Below are 21,007 nucleotides of genomic sequence, written 5' to 3' on the forward strand. Positions count from 1 at the left end.
GCTGTGTAACGGACAGTCAAAGTTCAAACACATTCTAAAAGATCTACATTTTTTTACTCCCCTCCCCAACATTTTGTGTTTTTGATGTCCTATTTTACATCTTCATGTGTATTCCTTCACTGTTTGTTGCAGTTAAAATTGATTTTACAATTTTTTTTGTCTTTTAATCTTCATGTTAGCTTATTTAATTGGTTGATCCTCATCTTTTACTATATATTTGCTTTACTAGTGAGATTTTTCCTATCCTATAGATACTTATTTCTTGTATTAGCCTTCTATTTTCCACTTAGAGAAGACTCTTTAACATTTCTTTTAGGGTCATATTAGTATTGATGAACTCTTTAGTTTTGCTTGCCTGAGAAGTTCTGTATCTCTCCGTCAATTCTAAATGATAATTTTGCTTGGTAGAGTATCCTGGGTTGCAGGTTTTTCCCTTTCAGCACTTTAAATATAGCATACCACTCCCTTTTGGCCTGCAAAGTTTCTGCAGAAAAATCAGCTGATAGTCTTATGGGTGTTCCCTGATATAAATGAGTCCGTTCTCTTTCTTGCTGCCTTTAGAATTCTATCTTTAACTTTTGCCATTTTAATTATGATATGTCTTGGTGTGGTTCTGTTTGGGTTCATCTTGTTTGGGACCCTCTGTGCTTCCTGTACCTGGATATCTGTTCTCTTCTTCAGGTTCAGGAATTTTTCAGCCATAATTTCATCAAATACATTTTGGACACTTTTCTCCCTCTTCTCCATCTGGGACCCCCCATAATCTGATTATTTCTTTTTTCATGCTTGATGTCCCGGAGGTCCCTTAAAGTGTTGTTATTTTTAAAAATTTCTTTTTATTCTTGCTGTTATGACTGGGTGATTTCCATTATTCTATCTTGCAGATCACTTATACGTTCTTCTGTATTACCTAGTCTGCTGTTAATTCCTTCTAGCATGTTTTTCATTTCATTTATTGTATTCTTCAGTTCTGACTGGTTTTTTATATTTTCTAGTTCTTTATTAAAATTCTCACTGTATTAATCTTTTTTTTTCAGTAATCCAGTTAGCATTCTTATTACTAATGCTTTGAACTCTTTATCTGATAAATTATTTTCATTTCATTGGTTGTTTTTCAGGGGTTTTCTCTTGTTCTTTCAATTGAAACAAATTCCTCTATCTTCTCCTTTTGCTTAACTTTCTCTGTCTCTATGAGATTAGGTGAAACAGTTACCTACTCTGGTCTTGAATGGGTGTCCTTTATGGGAGTGACCCTATACAGTCTGCATGTGCCCAGTGGCTTTGGTGGGAGAGCTGGATCTGACATGAGCATGAGTCACATCTTCCCCCATGGTGTTCTGGCAGGTATCACATTGGTAGGTGGGGCTGGAGATGAAGGGGCTATAGATCCAGAACCAGGTGTGAGCTGGGCCTTCTGCTCTGCTCAGTGGCTGATATCACCCTTTTTGGAGCAAGGTTGGGTCCCAAGTTGCTGAAGCAGAAGCCCTGAGGGTAGGGTCTGAACTGGCTCTGTTCCCCCTAAGTGTGTGCTCTCCCCCTCCCATCATTGGCACCCTCATCTCAGAGCAGAGCAGTGCTGGATTGGGCACTCAGTGTGGGTCTGTGTGTGGGCCATGGCAGTCTCAGCCCTAGCTAGGGTCTCAGACTGCTTCTAATGTGCTGCCTCCATAAGCACCAGTAATGGGTTCTCCCACCCCTTTCAGCTGCTGTTCTATGTCTGAGCCAGCTCCATCCCTCACAACTGAGTACTCCCCTTGGCCACAGCAGCCCTTGCCTTAGTGTGGAGCAGCATCATGGAGCAAGTGGGGCTGGAGTGGGTACTCCACTCAGGCTGGGGCTGTTGTGGGAAACCGGTCAGAGTCCCAAGCAGTTTCAATCTGCTTCCTCCGCTTGTTTTGGGAGCTAGCAAGTGTGTGTGTGCTCTTCATGAGAAGAGTCTACGTTTCTTACAGCCCTCCTACTAGTCCCACTGATTGTCAAACCTAAGGGAACTCATCTACCTGGTGTTAGACCTCAGGGCTGGCATGCCCAATATGTGGCTCAAACTGCTCCCTCCCCAGGGAGATCTCTGTCCATGTAACCCCCCTCCTCTTCTGAGTCCCATCCCAGGGGCACAGGTCCCTGATTGCTTCTCTTCCCTTCCTACCCGATTCTGTGTGGATCTTTCTTACAGTGTTGGTGGTACAAGAGTCTTTCTGCAAATCTCCAGTTAATTTTCAGTGAAAATTACTCCACATGTAGATGTATTTTTGGCATTCATGGGGGGAGGTGAGCTCTGAATCCTTCTACTCTGCCATCTTGATATGTCTCCTCTGTTTTAATTTTAACGCCCACTAAAGTTTGAAGGCCATCTTCACTACAGTGGGTTAAAGGCGTAAAGTCATTTAACGTCTGGGAATCAGTTTTCTCACTGGTAAAACTGGGTTTTATGAAAAACACCTGGAGTGTATGAAGGGCTCCCTAAATGGTAGTTTCCTTCCCACTTTCCTATCTTTGCCTAGTAGCAGAGCTGTTATGTATAGCTGTTAAGTCTATGCACTGCACAACTCCAGAGGGGGGTACCATTCACAAAGATTAAGCCCTGCTCCTTGGCAAATCTGAGTTGCTTCTTCCTACAGGTGATCACCATGAGGTGGGCCTGGTGAAGTGGAGGGGGTGGGGGGACTACAGTCAGAGACACTGCTTATTGTCTGTTCTTTTCAAGAAAACCAACAGCCACACAGGTAGTTCCAGGTAGGCCAGTGGGTAGGCCATCTCAGCTAGGAGAAGAGCTTTGGATTCCTGGGAATGATCTGTGACTCCCTGCAATATAGAGCCTCTTTAAAACCCTGGGCTAATACATTACGTGATTAGCAAGTTAGCACTGCTCTGATCATTTCTCTGTGCTGGCCCAGTGTCCCTATCTGGGAGCAGGCAGTCAGGATGGTAGGGCACCTGGATAGACAGCCAGAGCAGAGGCCGTCTGGGGCCAAGGAAGAGACAAATCAGACCCAAGACCACTCTGAGGAGAAAACGGCCTCTGGTCAAGGGGAAAGGGCTCTAGGTTTGCTCTTCACACTCAGTGGCATTAGTGACAATTCTCATCCATCAGAGGACCATCCGAAATGAGTTTGTGCTTCTTTAAAAGATGCAGAAGTCTAGGAGGGAGAGGAACTTTGCTAATGCAGAAACCCAGGCTTTACACAAGGGGACATGGCCCTGTGTGGCCATGCCCTCCATGGACCCATTTGGGCTGCCCAAGCCTGTCTCATCCCAGTCTGAGGCCCCTCCCTTCTCTGAAGTCTCTCCACCCCCATCTTTGAGTTCCCTGACTAAGGTGGGAAGAAACCTGGTGGCTCAGTGCCACCAGCTGTTGGGGGCTGGAATAAGTTGGGTGGCCACAGGCTGCCTCCTCAGGGTAAGCCCACCCCCAAGATGTCCATCATGTTCCAGCCACCATCCCACCTCCAATGGATGTAGCTTATCCTCAGTCTCTGCCTCAATCTCCTGTTTACTCCCTATTCCACACTGAGACAGAATCCATCCTTTGGTATTGGTCATTTTCGTGGTGGCCTGCTGCCCTACCTGGTGATTTTGCCACATTCGTTACATATTAAAATTTTTTCATATGACAAGCATCCAGAAAAGTACATTCAACATATATATGTTCAGTTTTAAATACTGTTAAGGGAACCCTCATGTAACCACCACCCACGTCTCAGGTACGAACATTGTCAGTACCCTAGAAGCACCCCCTTCCTCTCTGCATTCAGGTCACAACCCTCTTTCACCCTTCAAAGATAACCACAATCCTCATTTTTATCGTGATCACCTCCTTGCTCTTCTTCATAGTTCCACCAGCAACATATGCACCTTTAAACAGCAGACTGTAGTTTTGTCTATTATTTTTACACTTTATATAAATACTCACACTATGCATATTAGATTTTTTTTTTACTCAAAATTATGTTTATAGGATTCATCCTTTAAACAATTTCATTGAGGTATAATTTGTTTTATTGAGGTATAATTCTGGTATATTCTATCATTTTTCAAGAATGCTTCTCAATCTGTTATCTACTTCTGGTAAATATTCAGTGCCTTGAAATGCCTGTTTTTGATCATTTTGTCCAGTTTTACACTTGCTTTTTTTGCAGAGGATAATCACTGACCTCTTCATGCTGCAGTAACTAGAAGTCTCTCATGCGATTTCTCAGTTCATTCTTTCTTATTGTTGCCATTGTGTAATAATCCATGGTATGAATATACTCCAATTTATTTAGCTTGTTCCCTGGGGATGCACTCTCCAGTTTAGTCTATCATGGATATTTTTGGACTAGGGTCCTAGTATATGGACATGCATACTTATGAGTGGAATTGCTGGTCATAGGGTATATTAGTTTTCTACTGCTGCTTTAACATATTACCACAAATTTGGTGGCTTAAAACAATCCAAATTTATTATCTTACAGTTCTAAAGGTCAAAGTCCAAAATGGGTCTCACTGGGATAAGATCAAGGTATCAGTAGGGCTGTGTTCGCTTCTGGAGACACTAGGGGAGCATCTGTTTTCTTGCCTTTTCTAGCTTCTAGGGGCAACCAGCATTCTTTGGCTCATGATCCCCTTTCATCTTCAAAGAACTTGCTGCTAACACTTGGCTTACACTAATTGGGGTACTAAAAGGTTATGAGTCTGGGCAGCAAAAGTCATCTGAAATGGAAACCCGAAGCTTCCAGGGGATTTCAAGGTATAACAGAGCTTTGAGTGTCAAACAGCATGGCAGACAATGCATTTTCCTGACCTTAAAAACATTTGCCATGAAAAATGCCTCTACCACATCCAGTTTGATGTTGAAATACCTCAGAATTACCCAGATTAGCCCCTTTTGAAAGTCTGCAGCATTTACTACCGAATTTCACCTCCCAGTTAGAAGCAGAGAAACAAGAATGCTGGGGTATACCTCTCACCAAGTATGGTCTCACAAAATACCATCTCAATTCTCCTTTATGCACTGGAAATTTTCAGCATGGGCATGGTGCCCAGTGTAGTAGCAAATAAAACAGTTGTGTTTTTCCATTCATATTGGTCAGGAAATTTCATATTAAGCAGTTTAATATTTATACAAGAAATATCATCTATATACTGAAATATCCCTATAAATTAATTGATATTGGGAAAACTGTCTTAAGGGAAATAAATGCTTGAAAACTGAAGTATCAGAAGAAGTACTTCCACTCTGTAACCAGGAAGTTTCATATTAAGCAGTTCAAGAAAACAGACACAAATGCTGGCCGGACTATCCCGCTATGTCTCTCCTACCCAGAAGCAGGGTGCTTATCAGCTGGCCAAAGGACACTCAGGGTCTACTTCTAAAGGCATTAGGATGGCTACAGTGGCCTTGCAGGGAGACAACCCCATGAGGGACAGCAGCCTTCCTAGAGGTCCTCCTCTGGCAGTGACCAGGTGCTTAGAACAAGGTGATGATAAATGACACTAAGGAATTGGCTTTTGTTAACCAGTGCTGATAGTTACTGAGGTCTGGAAAGAGTCATGAGACAGGGACCAACCAATGTCTTCACAATTGACCTCTCTCCTCCAGTCTTCCTGCTTTCTTCTCCAGCTTCATGAGTAAAGGCATTCCCACAAGATATTGTCCCTAACCCTTCCCTTTTCTCTACATGCTTTCCTGTTATACACCGAGAGAGAATGGAACAAGTGGAAGACTTGCAGTGATACAGCCACAGCCCTGATCTTCTACCCGAACTCCAGTTCCGCTTATGTCAATGCCTAGGTGTCAACCTCCAGGTTTCCAAAGCTGACACTCTTGTGTCCCCTCCCAAGCTTGTTTTTCCTCCTAGGTTCCCCAGTACTGCTGATGGTGCCCCACATCTAAATATCTGTTCTTCACACTACCTTCCAAGTCATCTCTCTGGACTAGAGCTCTGATTACATCACTCACCTGCTCAAGAAACTTCCATGACTCCTACTGCCTACAGAATCAAGTCCAAACTTGCTGCCTTGGCATCAAGTCCCTCCAGGACTTGCTTCAGTGTAATCAACTATTATTCAATTCATACTCTTAATATTCCAGCCAAATAGGTAACTGCTATATACTCATTATTAGGTGTCAGGTGCTGTGCATCAGACATCATCACATTTAATCATATAATGTGCATGTCCCTAGGATTTCCACTTTTATAGACATGAAAAATATGACCAGTAAGTAGCCCAAGGTTGGTGGGGTAGGGACTGGACCGAGGTTTGTCATGGCTTAGCCACATGCTTGGCTGTCTCGTAAGCTAAGCCCTTCCCCATTCCCCAGGCAGGACATTTGCTCACATGGCCATCCTGTCTGGGATGCTTACTCCTCTATCCTAATGTCTTAATACAAAAGCCCTGGGGGAGAGGAGACAAGATGGAGGAGTAAAAGGACATGAGCTCACCTCTTCTTATGGAAACACCAAAATCACAACTAACTGCTGAATAACCACCAACAAAAAAATGTTGTAACGTACCAAAAAAGATACCCTACATCCAAAGACAAAGAAGAAGCCACAATGAGATGGTAAGAGGGGCGTAATCATGATAAAAATGAATCCCATACATGCTGGGTGGGTGACCCACAAACTGTAAAGTAATTATATAACAGAGGTTCTCCTACAGGAGTGAAAGTTCTGAGCCTCACATCAGGCTCCCCAGCCTGGGGATCTGGCAATAGGAGGAGGAGCCCCCAGGGACTCTAGCTTTGAAGGCCAGCAGGTTTGATCACAGGAATTCCACAGGACTGGGAGCAACAGAAATTCCACTCTTGGAGGGTACACACAGGGTCTCAAGTGCACCAGGACCCAGGGTAAAAAGCAGTGACCACATTAAGAGACTGGGCCAGACTTACCTGCTAGTATTGGAGGGTCTCCTGTGGAGGTGGGGGATGGCTGTGGCTCACTGCGGGGACAAGGACACTGGTGGCGGCAGTTCTGGGGAGTACTCATTGGCGTGAGGCCTCTTGGAGGACACCATTTTCTCACCAAGACCTAGCCCCACCCAACAGCCTCTAGGCTCCAGTGCTGGGACGACTCAGGCCAAACAACCAACAGGGTGGGAACACAGCCCCACCCATCAGCAGACAGGTTGCTTAAAGTCTTCCTGAGTAGATGGCTGCCCAATAAACACACCCCCTGACACAGCCCTCCCTACCAGAGGGACAAGACCCAGCTCCACCCACCAGTGGGCAGGTACCAGTCCCTCCCACCAGGAAGCCTGCAGAAGCCTCTTAGACAGCCTCATTCATCAGGGGGCAAGCAGCAGAAGCAAGAAATACAACCCTGCATCCTGCAGAACAGAAATCTCAATCACAGAAAGTTAGACAAAATGAGAGGGCAGGGAAATATGTCCCAGATGAAGGAAAAAGATAAAACCCCAGAAGAATAACTAGTGAAGTAGAGATACACAATCTACCTGAAAAAGAATTCAGAGTAATGATAGTAAAGATGATCCAAGATCTCGGAAAAAGAAATGGTGGCACAGATCAAGACAATATAAGAAGTGTTTAACAAAGACCTAGAAGAACTAAAGAACAAACAAACAGTTGAACAATACAGTAAGTGAAATAAAGAATACACTAGAAGGGATAACTGAGGCAGAAGAACAGATAAGTGACCTGGAAGACAGACTGGTGGAAATCACTGCCATGGAACAGAATAAAGAAAAAAGAGTGAAAAGAAATGAGGACAGTCTAAGAGACCTCTGGGACAACATTAAATGCAGCAACATTCACATTATAGGGTCTCAGAAGGAGAAGAGACAGAGAAAGGGCCTGAGAAAATATTTGAAGAGATAATAGTTGAAAACGTCCCTAACATGGGAGGGTAAACAGTAACCCAAGTCCAGGAAGCACACAGAGTCCCAGGCAGGATAAACCCAAGGAGGAACACACTGAGACACATAGTAATCAAACTGACAAAAATTAAAGACAAAGAAAAAATATTAAAAGCAATAAGGGAAAAGCATCAAATAATGTACAAGGGAACTCCCATAAGGTTATCAGCTGATTTCTCAGCAGAAACTCTGCAGGCCAGAAGGGAGTGGCATGATGTATTTATCAGGCTCCCTAACTTCAGACTATACTACAAAGCTACAGTCATCAAAACAGTGGGGTACTGGCACAAAAACAGACATATAGATCAATGGAACAGGATAGAAAGCCCAGAAATATTAATCTATGACAAAGGAGGCAAGACTATACAATGGAGAAAAGACAATCTCTTCAATAAATGATGCTGGGAAAACTGGACAGCTACATGTAAAAAAATGAAATTAGAACATTCCTTAACACCATGCACAAAAATAAACTCAAAATGGACTAAAGACCTAAATTTAAGACCAGATTTTATAAAACTCTTAGAGGAAAATACAGGCAGAATGCTCTTTGACATAAATTGCAGCAATATCTTTTTTGATCTGTCTCCTAGAGTAATGGAAATAAAAACAAAAATAAACAAATGGGACCTAATTAAACTCAAAAGCTTTTGCACAGAAACAGAAACCATATACAAAATGAAAAGACAAAAGACAAAGAATGGGAGAAAACATTTGCAAATGATGTGACCGACAAGGGATTAATCTCTAAAATTTACAAATAGCTCATGTGGTTCAATATCAAAAAACAAACAACACAATCAAAACATGGGCAGAAGACCTAAATAAGACATTTCTACAAACGAGACGTAGAGATGGCCAAGAGCCACATGAAAAGATGCTCAACATAGCTAATTATTAGAGAAATGCAAATCAAAACTACAATGAGATATCACCTCATACCAGTCAGAATGGCCATCATCAGAAAGTCTACAAACAATAAATGCTGGAAAGGGTGTGGAGAAAAGGGAACACTCCTACACTGTTGGTAGGTATGTAACTTGGTACAGCCACTGTGGAGAACAGTGTCCCTTAATAAACAGAGATTCTTTAAGAAACTAAAAATAGTGCTACCATATGATCCAGTAATCCCACTCCTGGGCATATATCTGGAGAAAAACATGGTTTGAAAGGATACATGCACCCCAATGTTCACTGCAGCACTGTTTACAATAGCCATGACCTGGAAGCAACCTAAATGTCCATCGATAGATGAATGGATAAAGAAGATGTGGTACATATATACAATGGAATATTACTCAGCCATTAAAAAGAATGAAATAATGCCATTTGCAGCAACATGGATGGACCTGGAGACTATACTAAGTGAAGTAAGTCAGACAGAGAAAGACAAATATCATATGATATTGCTTATATGCAGAATCTAAAAAAAATTATACAAATGAACTTATTTACAAAACAGAAACAGACCCACAGACTTAGAGAATGAACTTATGGTTACCAGGGGAAGGGTGGAGGGAAGGCATAGATTGGAAGTTTGGGATTGACATGTACATAATGCTATATTTAAAATAGATACCAAACAAGGACCTACTGTATAGCATAGGGAACTCTGCTCAATATTCTGTAATAACCTAAATGGGAAAAGAATTTGAAAAAGAATAGATACACGTGTATGTATAACAGAATCACTTTGCTGTACACCTGAAACTAACACATCATTAATCAACTATACTCCAATATAAAATAAAAAAGAAAAAGAAATACAAAAGCCCTACCTGGTCCTTCCAGTTTAGCCCAAGTCTTACCATCTCCCTCTACAAATGCACACATTGCTTCAAGCGCAAGCATGGGAGGGCTGCTGGAGCATTTTGCTCCTTTTGTATCTTTTTCAGCCTTAACATTCTCAACCTAAACCTGACAAATCAAACCTTGTCCTTGGGCAGAGTTGGAGCGAGCAAAGGGCAGAAAAGGGAATTATTCTCAGAGTACAGCTGCCTGTGATGACCCCTGCATCTTCCCCCTGCCTACCTGGGAGATAGTTCTTGGGCAGGTCAGCACCCTATCCAGGCACAGAAGAACCTGGAAACCAGGCCAGGCCAGTTCTCGCAGCAGCACCTCTGCTCTGTGACACGTCTGCATGGGCCCTTATCCCTATGATCCCGTGTGTGGGATTTCAGGTTCTTTTTTTTTTTTCCCTGAGGCTGTGTGATCTGCAGCTAGCAAAGGATGCCCAGGACTGAGCAGCTGCACCCTGTCCCACCTTCCCCTGCAAATGGCAAAGAAGGCTTCAGAAAAGATAGTCTTCCCTCTGGTATCAAACATGAGCCTTGCTCTGTGCCCTGAAAACTTGTGTGCAGGGGAGGGTCTTGCCATATTGTCACCAACTCAGGGAAGAGCAAAGTACCTTCTGGCCGTGGTTTTGGCTTTTCCAACCCTCCATCTTGCATGAGCTCAAAGGCAAAGGAGACGTTCAAGACCTGGAGAGAGAAAGCCAGTGCATGAGGTGCTGCACACTCATTCCTGGACCCTTGGGGCTCCCTGTGACCTGCTCCTTGAAAGTGAAAGAACCAGTACTGTAGCCAGTGGGGCAGGGGCTGAGCTAAAATGAGGCCATTTTTTGAAGGGCAAATGAGGCTGCCAAACTGGGCCGGCCATGAGGAGTGAGCCAGGCCTAGCCTGCTGTTGGTGAAGCACTCCCAGAGGAGTTAAAAATCCTCTCCCTGTCTTACTGTGTTCTTGTGTCACTGCCAGGACTATAAACTCAGGGACATAAGTGCCCACAATTGAAAGGATCAGACAGCAAGACATGTTCAAGAGGCAGAGAAGGGTTTCTGCTTGGGACCAAATGCCCCTTGTCTAGCGGGTGGGCTGAGGAAGCCTGTGAGAGGCATCAGGAATCGGCTGAGTGCCGGCCTCAGGTCTGACCAGCCTTGCAGCCACCTTCCCTGTCACCTCTGGGGAGAGATGAGGCTGGGCTGTGGCCCCAGGCAGGAGCATACGGCCAGGGGACCAAGGTGCAGGAGAGGGAAAGCTGTTCAGGATGCTCAGTGGCCTGTAGGTAGCTGCGCCTCAGCTCAGCTGTGCATCACAATGAGCCCCCCATCCAACCACTGAAGACTCCGGGCAGAGGGGAAGCCGCCGCCTTTTCCCCAGATGGCCCCAGCAGAGGTGTGGGCAGATGGGCCGGGCATGTGGGCTGGGCCCTCCCATGACGTCACCTCCCCTAACCTTCTGTTCAAAGCTGTCCGGGGTCAGGAAGAAGCTGTGCAGGGGCACGAAGTAGCCTTCCAGGAGCCCCATGAGCAGCACCAGGTACACCCCATCTGCAAACTGGAGGGAGAGAGACAGGTGAAGGCACTGGGCCCCTGAGCGCCCCAGCCCAGGCCCTTCCAGGGGCTCATCAGCTTCCGTGTTGACCCCCACAAAGGCTATATCCCCAGGAAGGCTGCTGGCAGCAGGTCAGGGGCAGTAGCCCAAGGCAGGAAGGTCTGCTCTGCAGCGAGCCTGCCCCATGTCTGGCTGGTCCAGCACAGAAGTCACAAGCCCATGGTCCTGATCTCAACTGGTCCAGTATTTATTGAGCACCGACTATGTACCAAGTCCTGATCTGGCACAGGGACCACAGAGGTGGGTCAGGTGTGGCCCCTGCCCTGTAGGAACTCATGGTACAGTGGCGAGACTGTTGTGGAGGAAATGCAGCTGCTGCTCTGATGGAGGGAAGCATGCTGGCCTGCATGAGACTGACAAAGGTCACTCATCCCACTGAAGGCAACAGGGAAGGCTTCTGGAATAGGCGCTGCCTGGGTGGAGACATGAGGGATGAGGGCAGGGGGAGGAGGGGAAGGGGATGTCCAAGGCCAACGGCATGAGGCTACTAGGGCGACTTCTACTTTATGAACAGGGAAAGATCTAGTGTCATACCGGCCTGGGCATTCTCCGCTCTCACCCTCGCCTTATTACTGCTTGAGAGGCAGCACAGTATAGCTGTTAGGAACGTGTGCTCTGGAGCTGGCCTCTAGCTCTACCACTTATTAACTGAGTGACTTGAGCAAGTTACAGAGCTTCTCTGTGCCTCATTTTTCTCACCTGTAAAATGGGGACAATTATAGTATAGTATCTAATTCATAGGGTTATCATTCAGCCTAAACCAGTAAATATGTGTAAGGTGCCTAGAACATTGCTTGGTGTGTAGGCAACACTTAACACATACTAACTACTGCTATTTCTATCCGGGAAGACAACAAAGCAATCAGGACACAATGTACTGGCTCTTTCTGACAAAGCACAACTGTGTGCTCAGGGCCATGGCAAGAGGCTTAGAGCTGGTCCCTTCCATCAAGGACAGTAGAGGCCAGATCAGCTGAGAACCTGGTCTGAGGAACAGCAGCTGCCTAGGCCAAGCAGAGGGGTGCAGGCCTTCTGCTCAAGAGCGGGGAAGGTATGTGTGCGCTGGGCAATTGAGGCAGGCTTTGCAGAGACAGTGGGTACCTGTGGGATGAGGGAAATTTGAAAGGAGTAGGTATCCTGGCTATGGAGAATGGCCTGAGCAAAGTTACAGAGGTCAGGTGCATATCTGATATTCTAGAACCTTGCAAAGGAGGCAGGGCCATCAAATATTTGTATAAACAACAGTTACTCTTGGAATCATCTTAGGAAACTTTAAAAATACTAGACGGAATTACTATTCTGTCTGGGCTGGGCCCAGTGTCTGAGCTCTGCTGGGTGACTGATTGGTGGGCCTGTGACTCAACCTTGGTTATGGACAAACAACTTGGAGCACGAACTTGACCTAGAAGGAGCTTCCTCCCTGTTTCCATCCATCTGGCTGGTAGGGCCTGAGCATGACTCACCCCAGGCCACCCCAGGGTGGACAATGGGAAATAGACCCCCAGCAACCATGTCAAAATCACGGCCCGCCCATGGAACTAGTTAAGTAGGCCTAATTCTGGCTGTGGCTGGAATGGGTTGAGAATGAAAGAAACTAATCTGTCAACTCAGCGGAGCACGCTGGGTTAAGGTCAGGGTTACTCACAGCTGTGGGTACCACTGACCTAGACTGCTCCCACCCCTGACTGCTGGTTCCAATGACTTGGTGGTAAAACTCGCAGATAGACACCAGCTATGCTCGGCAGAGACCCATCCCCTGCCCATGGGGAAGGGAGAGCTCATTCTAGCCCTCTCCAGGAATCATTGCTTCTGCAGCGTGTTCCCTATCTCCTGAAGAGCATATGAAGCTGCCTCCAGAGTCCAGACACACCCAGGCAGATCTCAACCACAGACCCGGGCATTGCCTTTAAAAATAATAGGAGGTGCCCCTGTGTTCAAAAGAAAACCACACTTTAGAAGTTCATCGTGAATGAAAAGAGGTTGGGAAACAGGATACATTACATGGTATAAAGATTAGTTATTAATTATAAAGCGGGGGGTAGGGGGGAGGAGCTTTACAGTAGGGAAATCTGGGGGATGCCCACTTAGCCAAGTGGTCAAAGTTACCACCACCAGGAACAGAACTGATGGAGAAAAGTGCCTGAGAAGGGACTTCCCTGGTGGTGCAGTGGTTAAGAATCTGCCTGCCAATGCAGGGGACACGGGTTCGATCCCTGGTCCGGGAAGATGCCACATGCTGTGGAGCAACTAAGCCCAAGAGCCACAACTACTGAGCCTGAGCTCTACAGCCCGCGAGCCACAACTACTGAAGCCCACGTGCCTAGAGCCTGTGCTCCATAACAAGAGAAGCCACCACAGTGAGAAGCCCGTGCACCACAACGAAGACCCAACGCAGCCAAAAATATATATATATATATATTTTTTTAAAAAATTGCCTGAGAAGAACACAGCATTGCCTCCATGGTACTGTTCCTGAACATGCATATCTGGTTCTAATCATGAGGGCATAAAAACAGAGGCATTCTATGAACTAAATGGCCCACAGTCTTCAAAAATGTCGACGTTATGCAAAGAGAGGCTGAGGAGTTGTTCTCTATTAAAAAGAAACTAAAGAGACATGACAACTAAATGCATCAGGTGAGAATATGAGGACAACTGTATTTCTCTGAACCATGTGACACGGTCAAGAGTAGTCAAATATCAGTGATTTCATATGGTTCAACCTAAATAGATTAACGTATTGATGTTAAAACTGCCTGAATTTGATTACTATGTTGTGATTCTCTAAGAGAATATACTTGTCCTTAAGGGATGCACGCTGAGGTATTTAGGGGTGGCGAGAGAGAAAAAAACCCAAATATGGCCAAATGTTAACAATTGTATATGTGCGTGAAGAGTACATGGGGATTCATGCTAATATTCTTGCAACTTTTCAAAATAAAATACTGGAAAGAATTCAGAGAAATTCCATGCAGTTCACCCCTTTGAGTGGAAGAGAATCTCCTCTCCCTCCCCTGGAAAAGCTCCAGGATCAGGGTGCAAAGCCCTCCTGGCAATGTGGCTGGGGCACTGACAACAGTGGCTGTCCAGCGGGGCCCCGTCCCCCACCCTGCACCCGGGGCCGTCACCCACCTGGGTTTCCAGTTCCGTGACCTCCAGGTTCAATTTATTCAGGTGCTTGTTCACAAAAGTAATGAGCGTCTAGAAGAAAAGCACAAGCCAGACATTGAGATGAAGACTCTCACCCCGGAGGCTGCCCCTGTGACTCAACCACGATGACACAGGACGAGACCCAGCCAAGAGCGCTGGGCCCGGGATAACTGTGCCGAGCGGAGTGAGGCTGAGTGGCCTATAAGGCTCTTGCGAAACTCCTTGAGTCCACAGGGAAGGATGGCCCCCAGGACTGGCAGTCCCGTGCACTGTGCGATTCCAATAGCCAGGTCCAGAACTGTGCAAGGAGCAGGGAGTGCTAAGAGGGCAGAGTGACAGGTGGAGTGTCCTAGCCGGGCTCAGGGGGCCAGAGGAGAAAGGACCGCCTTGGGTCCCTCCTTCCAGTCCCCCTAGGTGCAGGTACTGGTGCCAGGGAGACAGAGGGAGGTCTGTGTGAGGAGCAGGGATGGCGGGATTCAGTGTGGGTGTGGAGACACGGGACCGTAGCCTCAGAAACCCCCAAGAGATGCTGTCATCCCGATGGGAGAAGAAAGGGACTGGATAAGGCATCCAGTGAAAATGAGACAGGTAACACGGACATCAAGCAGGAAAACTCTGTGTTTGTGGGCGTCTGGTGATGATACCAGTTTCGGGAAGCTTGCAAACTGCAGGGGGTGGGTTTTCCTAATGTTTTTCTACATCTCGCTCCCCTCCCTCCCTCCCTCCCTCCCTCCCTCCCTCCCTCTCTCTCTCTCAGGCACCTCTTTCCCACCTTTTTCACCACGTTCAGTTTGTCTGGTGCGTGGTCAAACAAGGTGTCAAAGGCATCACGTTCTGAAAAAAGAGGAAAATGTAAAGTAGGGCCCAGAGCTGATGCCACCCCAGGTCCCAGCCATGAGCCTCTACAGGCCACATGGTCAGCTCCAGGTGGGAATTCTCTGGGGTATGAGACTGCTGGGAAACTGGGTTTGGGCAGAGATTTGGGGTTGATTCTTATCTTAGGGGCCTTTTTCTCTCTGTGTATGTCTATGTAAGTGTGTGTGTATCCACCCTCTACATCAGCCCTCTTTGAGCTGGGCTTGAGGAGCTCTGGCACGCAGTCTGACTTGGAACCGGTCATTTCTCTTTACTATTTGTATTCTTTGATATCATGATTTAGTCATGATTCTAAAGTGTTTCTGAAGCTTTTCGGAAGCAGAAATATCCAAATATCAAATCACTCCCTAATTTTCAAAACCAACATGCCCAAGACATGCTTCCTGGCAGAGGGCAGATAAGCGGATTGGGAGCTACAGAGCGCCAGGACAGAAGGGGAGCTCCCCCTCTTGAGGGATCCAGTCACTTCAATCCTTTTAGCCTCACTTTCCTCTTCCATACAATGCCCACTGGGTACTTCCCTGGCGGGCCAGTGGTTAAGACCCCACGCTTCCACTGCAGAGGGCACAGGTCCGATTCCTGGTCAGGGAACTAGCATCCCGCATGCCAAGAGGTGGCCAAAAATAATAATAGAAAAAAGGCCCACTGAACATGAACCTCCCCTAGGTGGGTTATGAGGATGAAAGACAAGAAAGTACATGTACTGTAAACTCTGAAGTATCTACTGATCTGAGTTATTATTAGAATGATCGGAATATTTCAATATATTATCCACAGTAAATACAGAATCATAGAAAATAGCGAAGCCATGCCTCTGCAGGGATTTTCCTTGCTATAGCCCCCCTGGTCCTCTGATCTGAGAGGTGAAATAGTGGAGGGATCTGTGACTGGGAATGAGAAATCTCCAAGGGGAACCGGGGCTGGGAGGGTTTGTGGTCCTGGGCTGCCTCTCCTACTCTTGATGAGTAAATCTGAGATGGCCAGAATGGTGATTGTGATCTTGGACATTCACAGACCTTATAAACACACCCAAAGTTCTGGGAAACCAGAGAGGTAGGAGGTGTGATGAGGTAAAAGGCACCTTCTTGAAGGGCTGGACAGAGTGGGCAGAGGGGACAGTCCCGAGCACATACGTACACCTCTTGCTTTACTTCCATAATATGCTTAGAGCAAGACTTCCCTGCAAGTGCCCAGGACCCATCCAGAAGCCCAGCAGGGTCAATGGTCTGGTTACTTGCAAGAGGACTGCAGCTGTAGTTACTTTTCCTCTTCCCACCAGTGCGCTGACCCTCCCTACCAACCGGCCCTGTCACCAGGTTGGCACAGACACACATGCAGGAAGCAAGCTGAGTGCCTGTTCTTCCCAGCTGCTAGAGAATTAACTAGACCCCATTGGCAGTCAGCAGCAACAGAGGACACTCTTATACAACTCACCATGCCTTCCAGAAAGAGCCCTGTGGGAAAAGGAGAAAGAAAACAGTGTGACTCTTCTCTCCTCACCCTTGGTGGCAGATCCCCCAAAGCTTCCTTCCTTGGCATTTTATTCTGCACTAAGTCTCCAACTATGGGTGGTCTTTACCACATTACCACCTATTTTCCCCCTCTGCTTTATAGATTTACTGGTGTTTGCATAAAGCCTGGTATAAGTGATGCATAAAGGACTATTTCTTGCCTTAAATAAACTCACATTATTGCTTATAGTTGAGAAAGAATATTGGACTCAGAGATTCAGGATTCCCAACCACGTTTTAGGAGCAGAGCTCAGGTACCATCCCAATGTGGCATTTCACTGCCCAAGTTGCTGAGGGCATCAGCTTGGGGAGGTCAGGTTGGGCTCTCTCCTGTCCATCCTGTGATACCCACCCAAGCTGCACCTGCCATTGACCTAGAAGAGGTTTTCTCAAAGAGGGCAGGAACTGGAACCATACTCATAGCAGTGAAGAAGCAAAGTATTAAGAGCATAAGCATTAGGGTCAGATACTTAGTTTTAAATCTTACAAAGCCGTTTGCTTGCTGTGTGACTTTGGGCAAGCTACCAAACCTCTCTGTTCTCCAGGTCACTTATCCTTAAAATGAGGATAATATGGTAAACAACTCAATCAGATGTTGTGAGCATTAAATGATTTAATATATAGAAAGATTTTAGCATAATTTCTGCTATATACTAAATACTCAATACATTTTTATCTCAATACGTTGTTGGTTCTTATTATGTTCGTTTATTCCAACTCTACATCTGTCACCTATTAAGCAATGACTTGCGGGTAGTGTACTGGGAAGAATGATGAACTTGGAGTTCAAGCCAGGTAGACCAAGGACAGTTTCCTCCTCCACCTTTGGGGTGTGGGGTTTTAGGAGGTGTAATCATTGCTTCATGTGCCCCTGCTCTTTCCACTTGCTCTTCTTGTTCAAAGGAATATAGAGGAGAGTTGGGGGAGCAGGAGATGATACAAACAAATTTTGCCCGGTTTTGCGTGCGGCCAGGGCTCAGGCCTGCCCAGGGATCTCAGACCTACGCACACCGACCGTCCTGCTCTTTCTGCTTGAGAACAAAACTTCTCTTTCCCATGACAAAACTCTTACATGTTCTGATATTCCAATTTCTTAATGTAAATGAAAAAAAAACAAAAACAAAAAAACCCCAAACAATCCACCACCCTAAGGTAGAGAGGGGCTTTCTGGGTCATGGCATGTGACCATATAAATCAGATTCAGAAAAGGAAGAAAAATGTCCTTTTGAAGGTTAACAATTTAAATTCAACCCCATGTTTATGGCATGATGATTTCATGCTGGTTGGCTTTTTCGGGCACACTCTTTCCTGGAGTGCCACAAAATTAGAATTTTTCAATCACGGTTAATTCCCCCTCCCCACTTCCCCACCCAAGTTTGTACCTTAAGCATTGAGAGCCATGTTTTGAATGCACGGAAAAGGCTAAACTATAATCATTGGCTGAAGTCTAATCCCTCTTGCAATCCCAATAAATGAAAACTAAATATCAGCAAATGGATGAATTTCGGAGAAACATCTGTGTTCCATTACAGAATCGCTGGCAACAATGCTGTTGACATACTCTGTGTTACCAGTTATTTCCTCTTGGATTTGCCGAGACTGGAGGATTCCTTCTCGTTTCTGAAAATGGGGGTGGGGAGAGGGTTGGGAGGAAGAGAGAAAAATATGCATTAGAAAAATACAAAAAACTGATTAGCATTCCTGATACTTAGAAAGTTACTGGCCTTTAAGAAATGAATCCAGAGACGAGATACTGCTAGAAGTGAAATGAGGCTCCTGATTTCCTGGGACTGGACTGTACCATTCATACTTAAGTGCAATTAGTGTTTATTCCAAACAAGTCGGCTGTTTCTTGGATGGTGAGTCTTTTCTTTCTTTACTGGAAGACATTCTGCTGGAAGTACACTGTTTGCCTCCTGGAGAAATCCACAGTAAACCAAATGGAAATGAGGGCCAGGGTGTGTCTGCCCTCCAGCTGGGGCCATGGAGGGAAGCGGAGAAACACATTTAACTGGGGCGGCTGGGGTGGAAGAACTGAGGTCAACTTGGAGAATTCAGAGGGAGAGTTTTCAAAAAATGTTTAACTAGAGGAGCTTTTAAGTAAGTAGTACAGTCCTTGGGTGACTAGCTTACTCTCTGAGAAAAGCGTAGGCACTTTGGAGGTCCATCCACCCACCCACCCACCCACCCACCCAAAATGCCAACCATCCGTCCATCCATCCACCCATCCATCCGCCCATCCAACCATCTGCCCATCCATCCACCCATGCATCCATCCATCATCTGTCTATCCCTTCCCATCAATTCATTCTCTTTCTTCTCTGTTTCATTAATCAGTGCCTTCTATGTACAAGCCACTGTGTTGGACTTAGCAAACACTGTGGAACATATGACATAGGTTTGGACCTTGAGGAACTTAGAGTAAAATGGGGTAGATGAACAGGTATGCAAGAACAGTTTTCCCCAGACAGTCCTCCTGGTTTATGCCTCAGGTCCTAGCTCAATTATTAGAGTAGGATCCCCTTTCCCTCTCAAATGTGTCATGGATAATTTATTACATGGTGGCCCCTTGCAGAGAGGAAGTGCTGAGTGCAGGACAGGAACAAGTACTTTCAACTGAGAGGGTCAGGGAAACCTTCCAGGGGGAGGGGTTCTTGAGCTGGAACTTAAAGGACAGCTAGGATTTGGCTGGACACAGAGGAGAGACCTTTTCAGTGGGAGGAACGGCCAGAGCAAAAAGGCAGAGTAGGAGAGCACAGGTGTGTTCAGGAGGCCGTTTGGAGGGACAGTGGCTGCCCTTGGTCAATTGAGTACTGGTTTGGAGTTTAAACCTCACTGTGTGGGCGTGGGAACCGATGAAGGAGTGCTGGCGTTCAGGAAGACCTTCTGATGGGGGTGAGGAGGGAGATGCATTTATCAGGTTCCTACACAATCAGTTACCAGACACTTGGAAGGCAGTCTGGGCAGGGCAAGAGGCTGTCAGAGCAAATCCATCTTCCACAAAGACTGAGATGTGTCAAGAGGGATCCTCCAAGCATTAGTGTTTCAGCTGAAATCTGCCTTCTCGACCCTCCTGCCCGAACTTCCACAACCTTTTCTTTACATTCCCAATAGCCACAGAAACTAGCGTCCTTGCAAAATACTTTTACAGAAGGAAAGGTAGAGCTGGATAAAGGCCACGAGTGTATCTGGATTAGATTAAGAAGAATGAACTATCAAAGCAAAAATGGAAGAAAAACATTAAAATACCATTTTAAAGAGATCTAGTGTGGATAAACCAGGACTTTTTCCAAATTCAGCTTCAACATACGTAAAATTTTCACACAGGGCTAATGGAATCTGTGTCCTTGTCTTGCAAGGCTGTTCACAGACATCAAACCTCATCTTCAACTACATGCAGAATTAAATGCTGGTACACAGAATGGAAAAGAAATCTGGGTTCAGTGACACCTCACACAGCGTCCCGATTCACTTCGATCCACTGTTCCCTAAAGAACTCTCTCTGTAGTTCAGTCAGTGTCTTACAGCCAATTCTGAGTCCTGCTTCTGTGCCTGTTTAACTTGATAACGCAAAATACCCCATAAACCCTGACATACCTTGATGCCATTTTATGTAATGCCTCCTCCTTTCTCCCTCACACTAACAAAACTGCCTGCAGAAGAAATTAAACCAGCAACAGCCTTCTGATGGCCTATAATTGAGCTCAAAATAAGGCATGAGACATGGGCTTGCAGTGACCACTGTTTCCCCCCCAACCCTTGCAAATCCTGAATCATAGTTTTAAAAAATATAATGAAATGGATTCACACTTTATTGATTGTTAAAAAATGACACACACCCACAAAATGACACAATAGAGATGGCCTGGATTCACTAGGAAGATGCATGTACCAGGATGCTCTGGGCTGGCCACATACTCAGAAAATGCTTAGCACCATGCTTGACACGGTTGACAGCCCAATAAATGAAGCCAATTAGTCTCTTTCAGTCAGCTGCACTTAGTGTCAGAACCACACGTGTTTGCATTGACAAGGGGATTCTGATAGCCCTCTCTGCTGCTTATGTATAGTCCTGTCTCTGGGCAGGCAGGGCCAAGGTGTCATCTTCCTATTATACCCCCTTGACGTTTAGCAAGTTAAGTACCCAGAAGGCGCTGGAAGAAATACTTTTTCATTAGGGCATGGCTGAGCAGCACCCCCATGTCCTCCTCCCCTCCCCCATTCAC

General features: G+C 45.8%; 2 protein-coding genes across 3 annotated transcripts in view; both read right to left on the reverse strand.

Annotated features, from left to right (window-relative positions):
* The window catches only part of MICAL2 (microtubule associated monooxygenase, calponin and LIM domain containing 2), a 441,027-nt gene that overhangs the window by 38,422 nt on the left and 381,598 nt on the right, over window positions 1-21,007 (reverse strand). The window lies entirely within an intron of this gene.
* The window catches only part of PARVA (parvin alpha), a 180,085-nt gene that overhangs the window by 15,431 nt on the left and 143,647 nt on the right, over window positions 1-21,007 (reverse strand). The window contains exons 8-13 of one of the 2 annotated variants that reach the window (XM_059067920.2): window positions 18,343-18,401; window positions 16,705-16,724; window positions 15,167-15,228; window positions 14,377-14,445; window positions 11,086-11,187; window positions 10,262-10,334 (exon numbers count right to left, since the gene is read on the reverse strand). In XM_059067920.2, coding sequence (XP_058923903.1) covers window positions 10,262-10,334; window positions 11,086-11,187; window positions 14,377-14,445; window positions 15,167-15,228; window positions 16,705-16,724; window positions 18,343-18,401 — 385 coding nt within the window. Of the gene's footprint in view, window positions 1-10,261; window positions 10,335-11,085; window positions 11,188-14,376; window positions 14,446-15,166; window positions 15,229-16,704; window positions 16,725-18,326; window positions 18,402-21,007 lie in introns of both variants that reach the window. The other variant, XR_010841415.1, reaches the window with a different exon arrangement.

Source organism: Kogia breviceps, chromosome 7 (genome assembly GCF_026419965.1).
Source record: "Kogia breviceps isolate mKogBre1 chromosome 7, mKogBre1 haplotype 1, whole genome shotgun sequence".
Lineage (NCBI taxonomy): Eukaryota > Metazoa > Chordata > Mammalia > Artiodactyla > Physeteridae > Kogia > Kogia breviceps.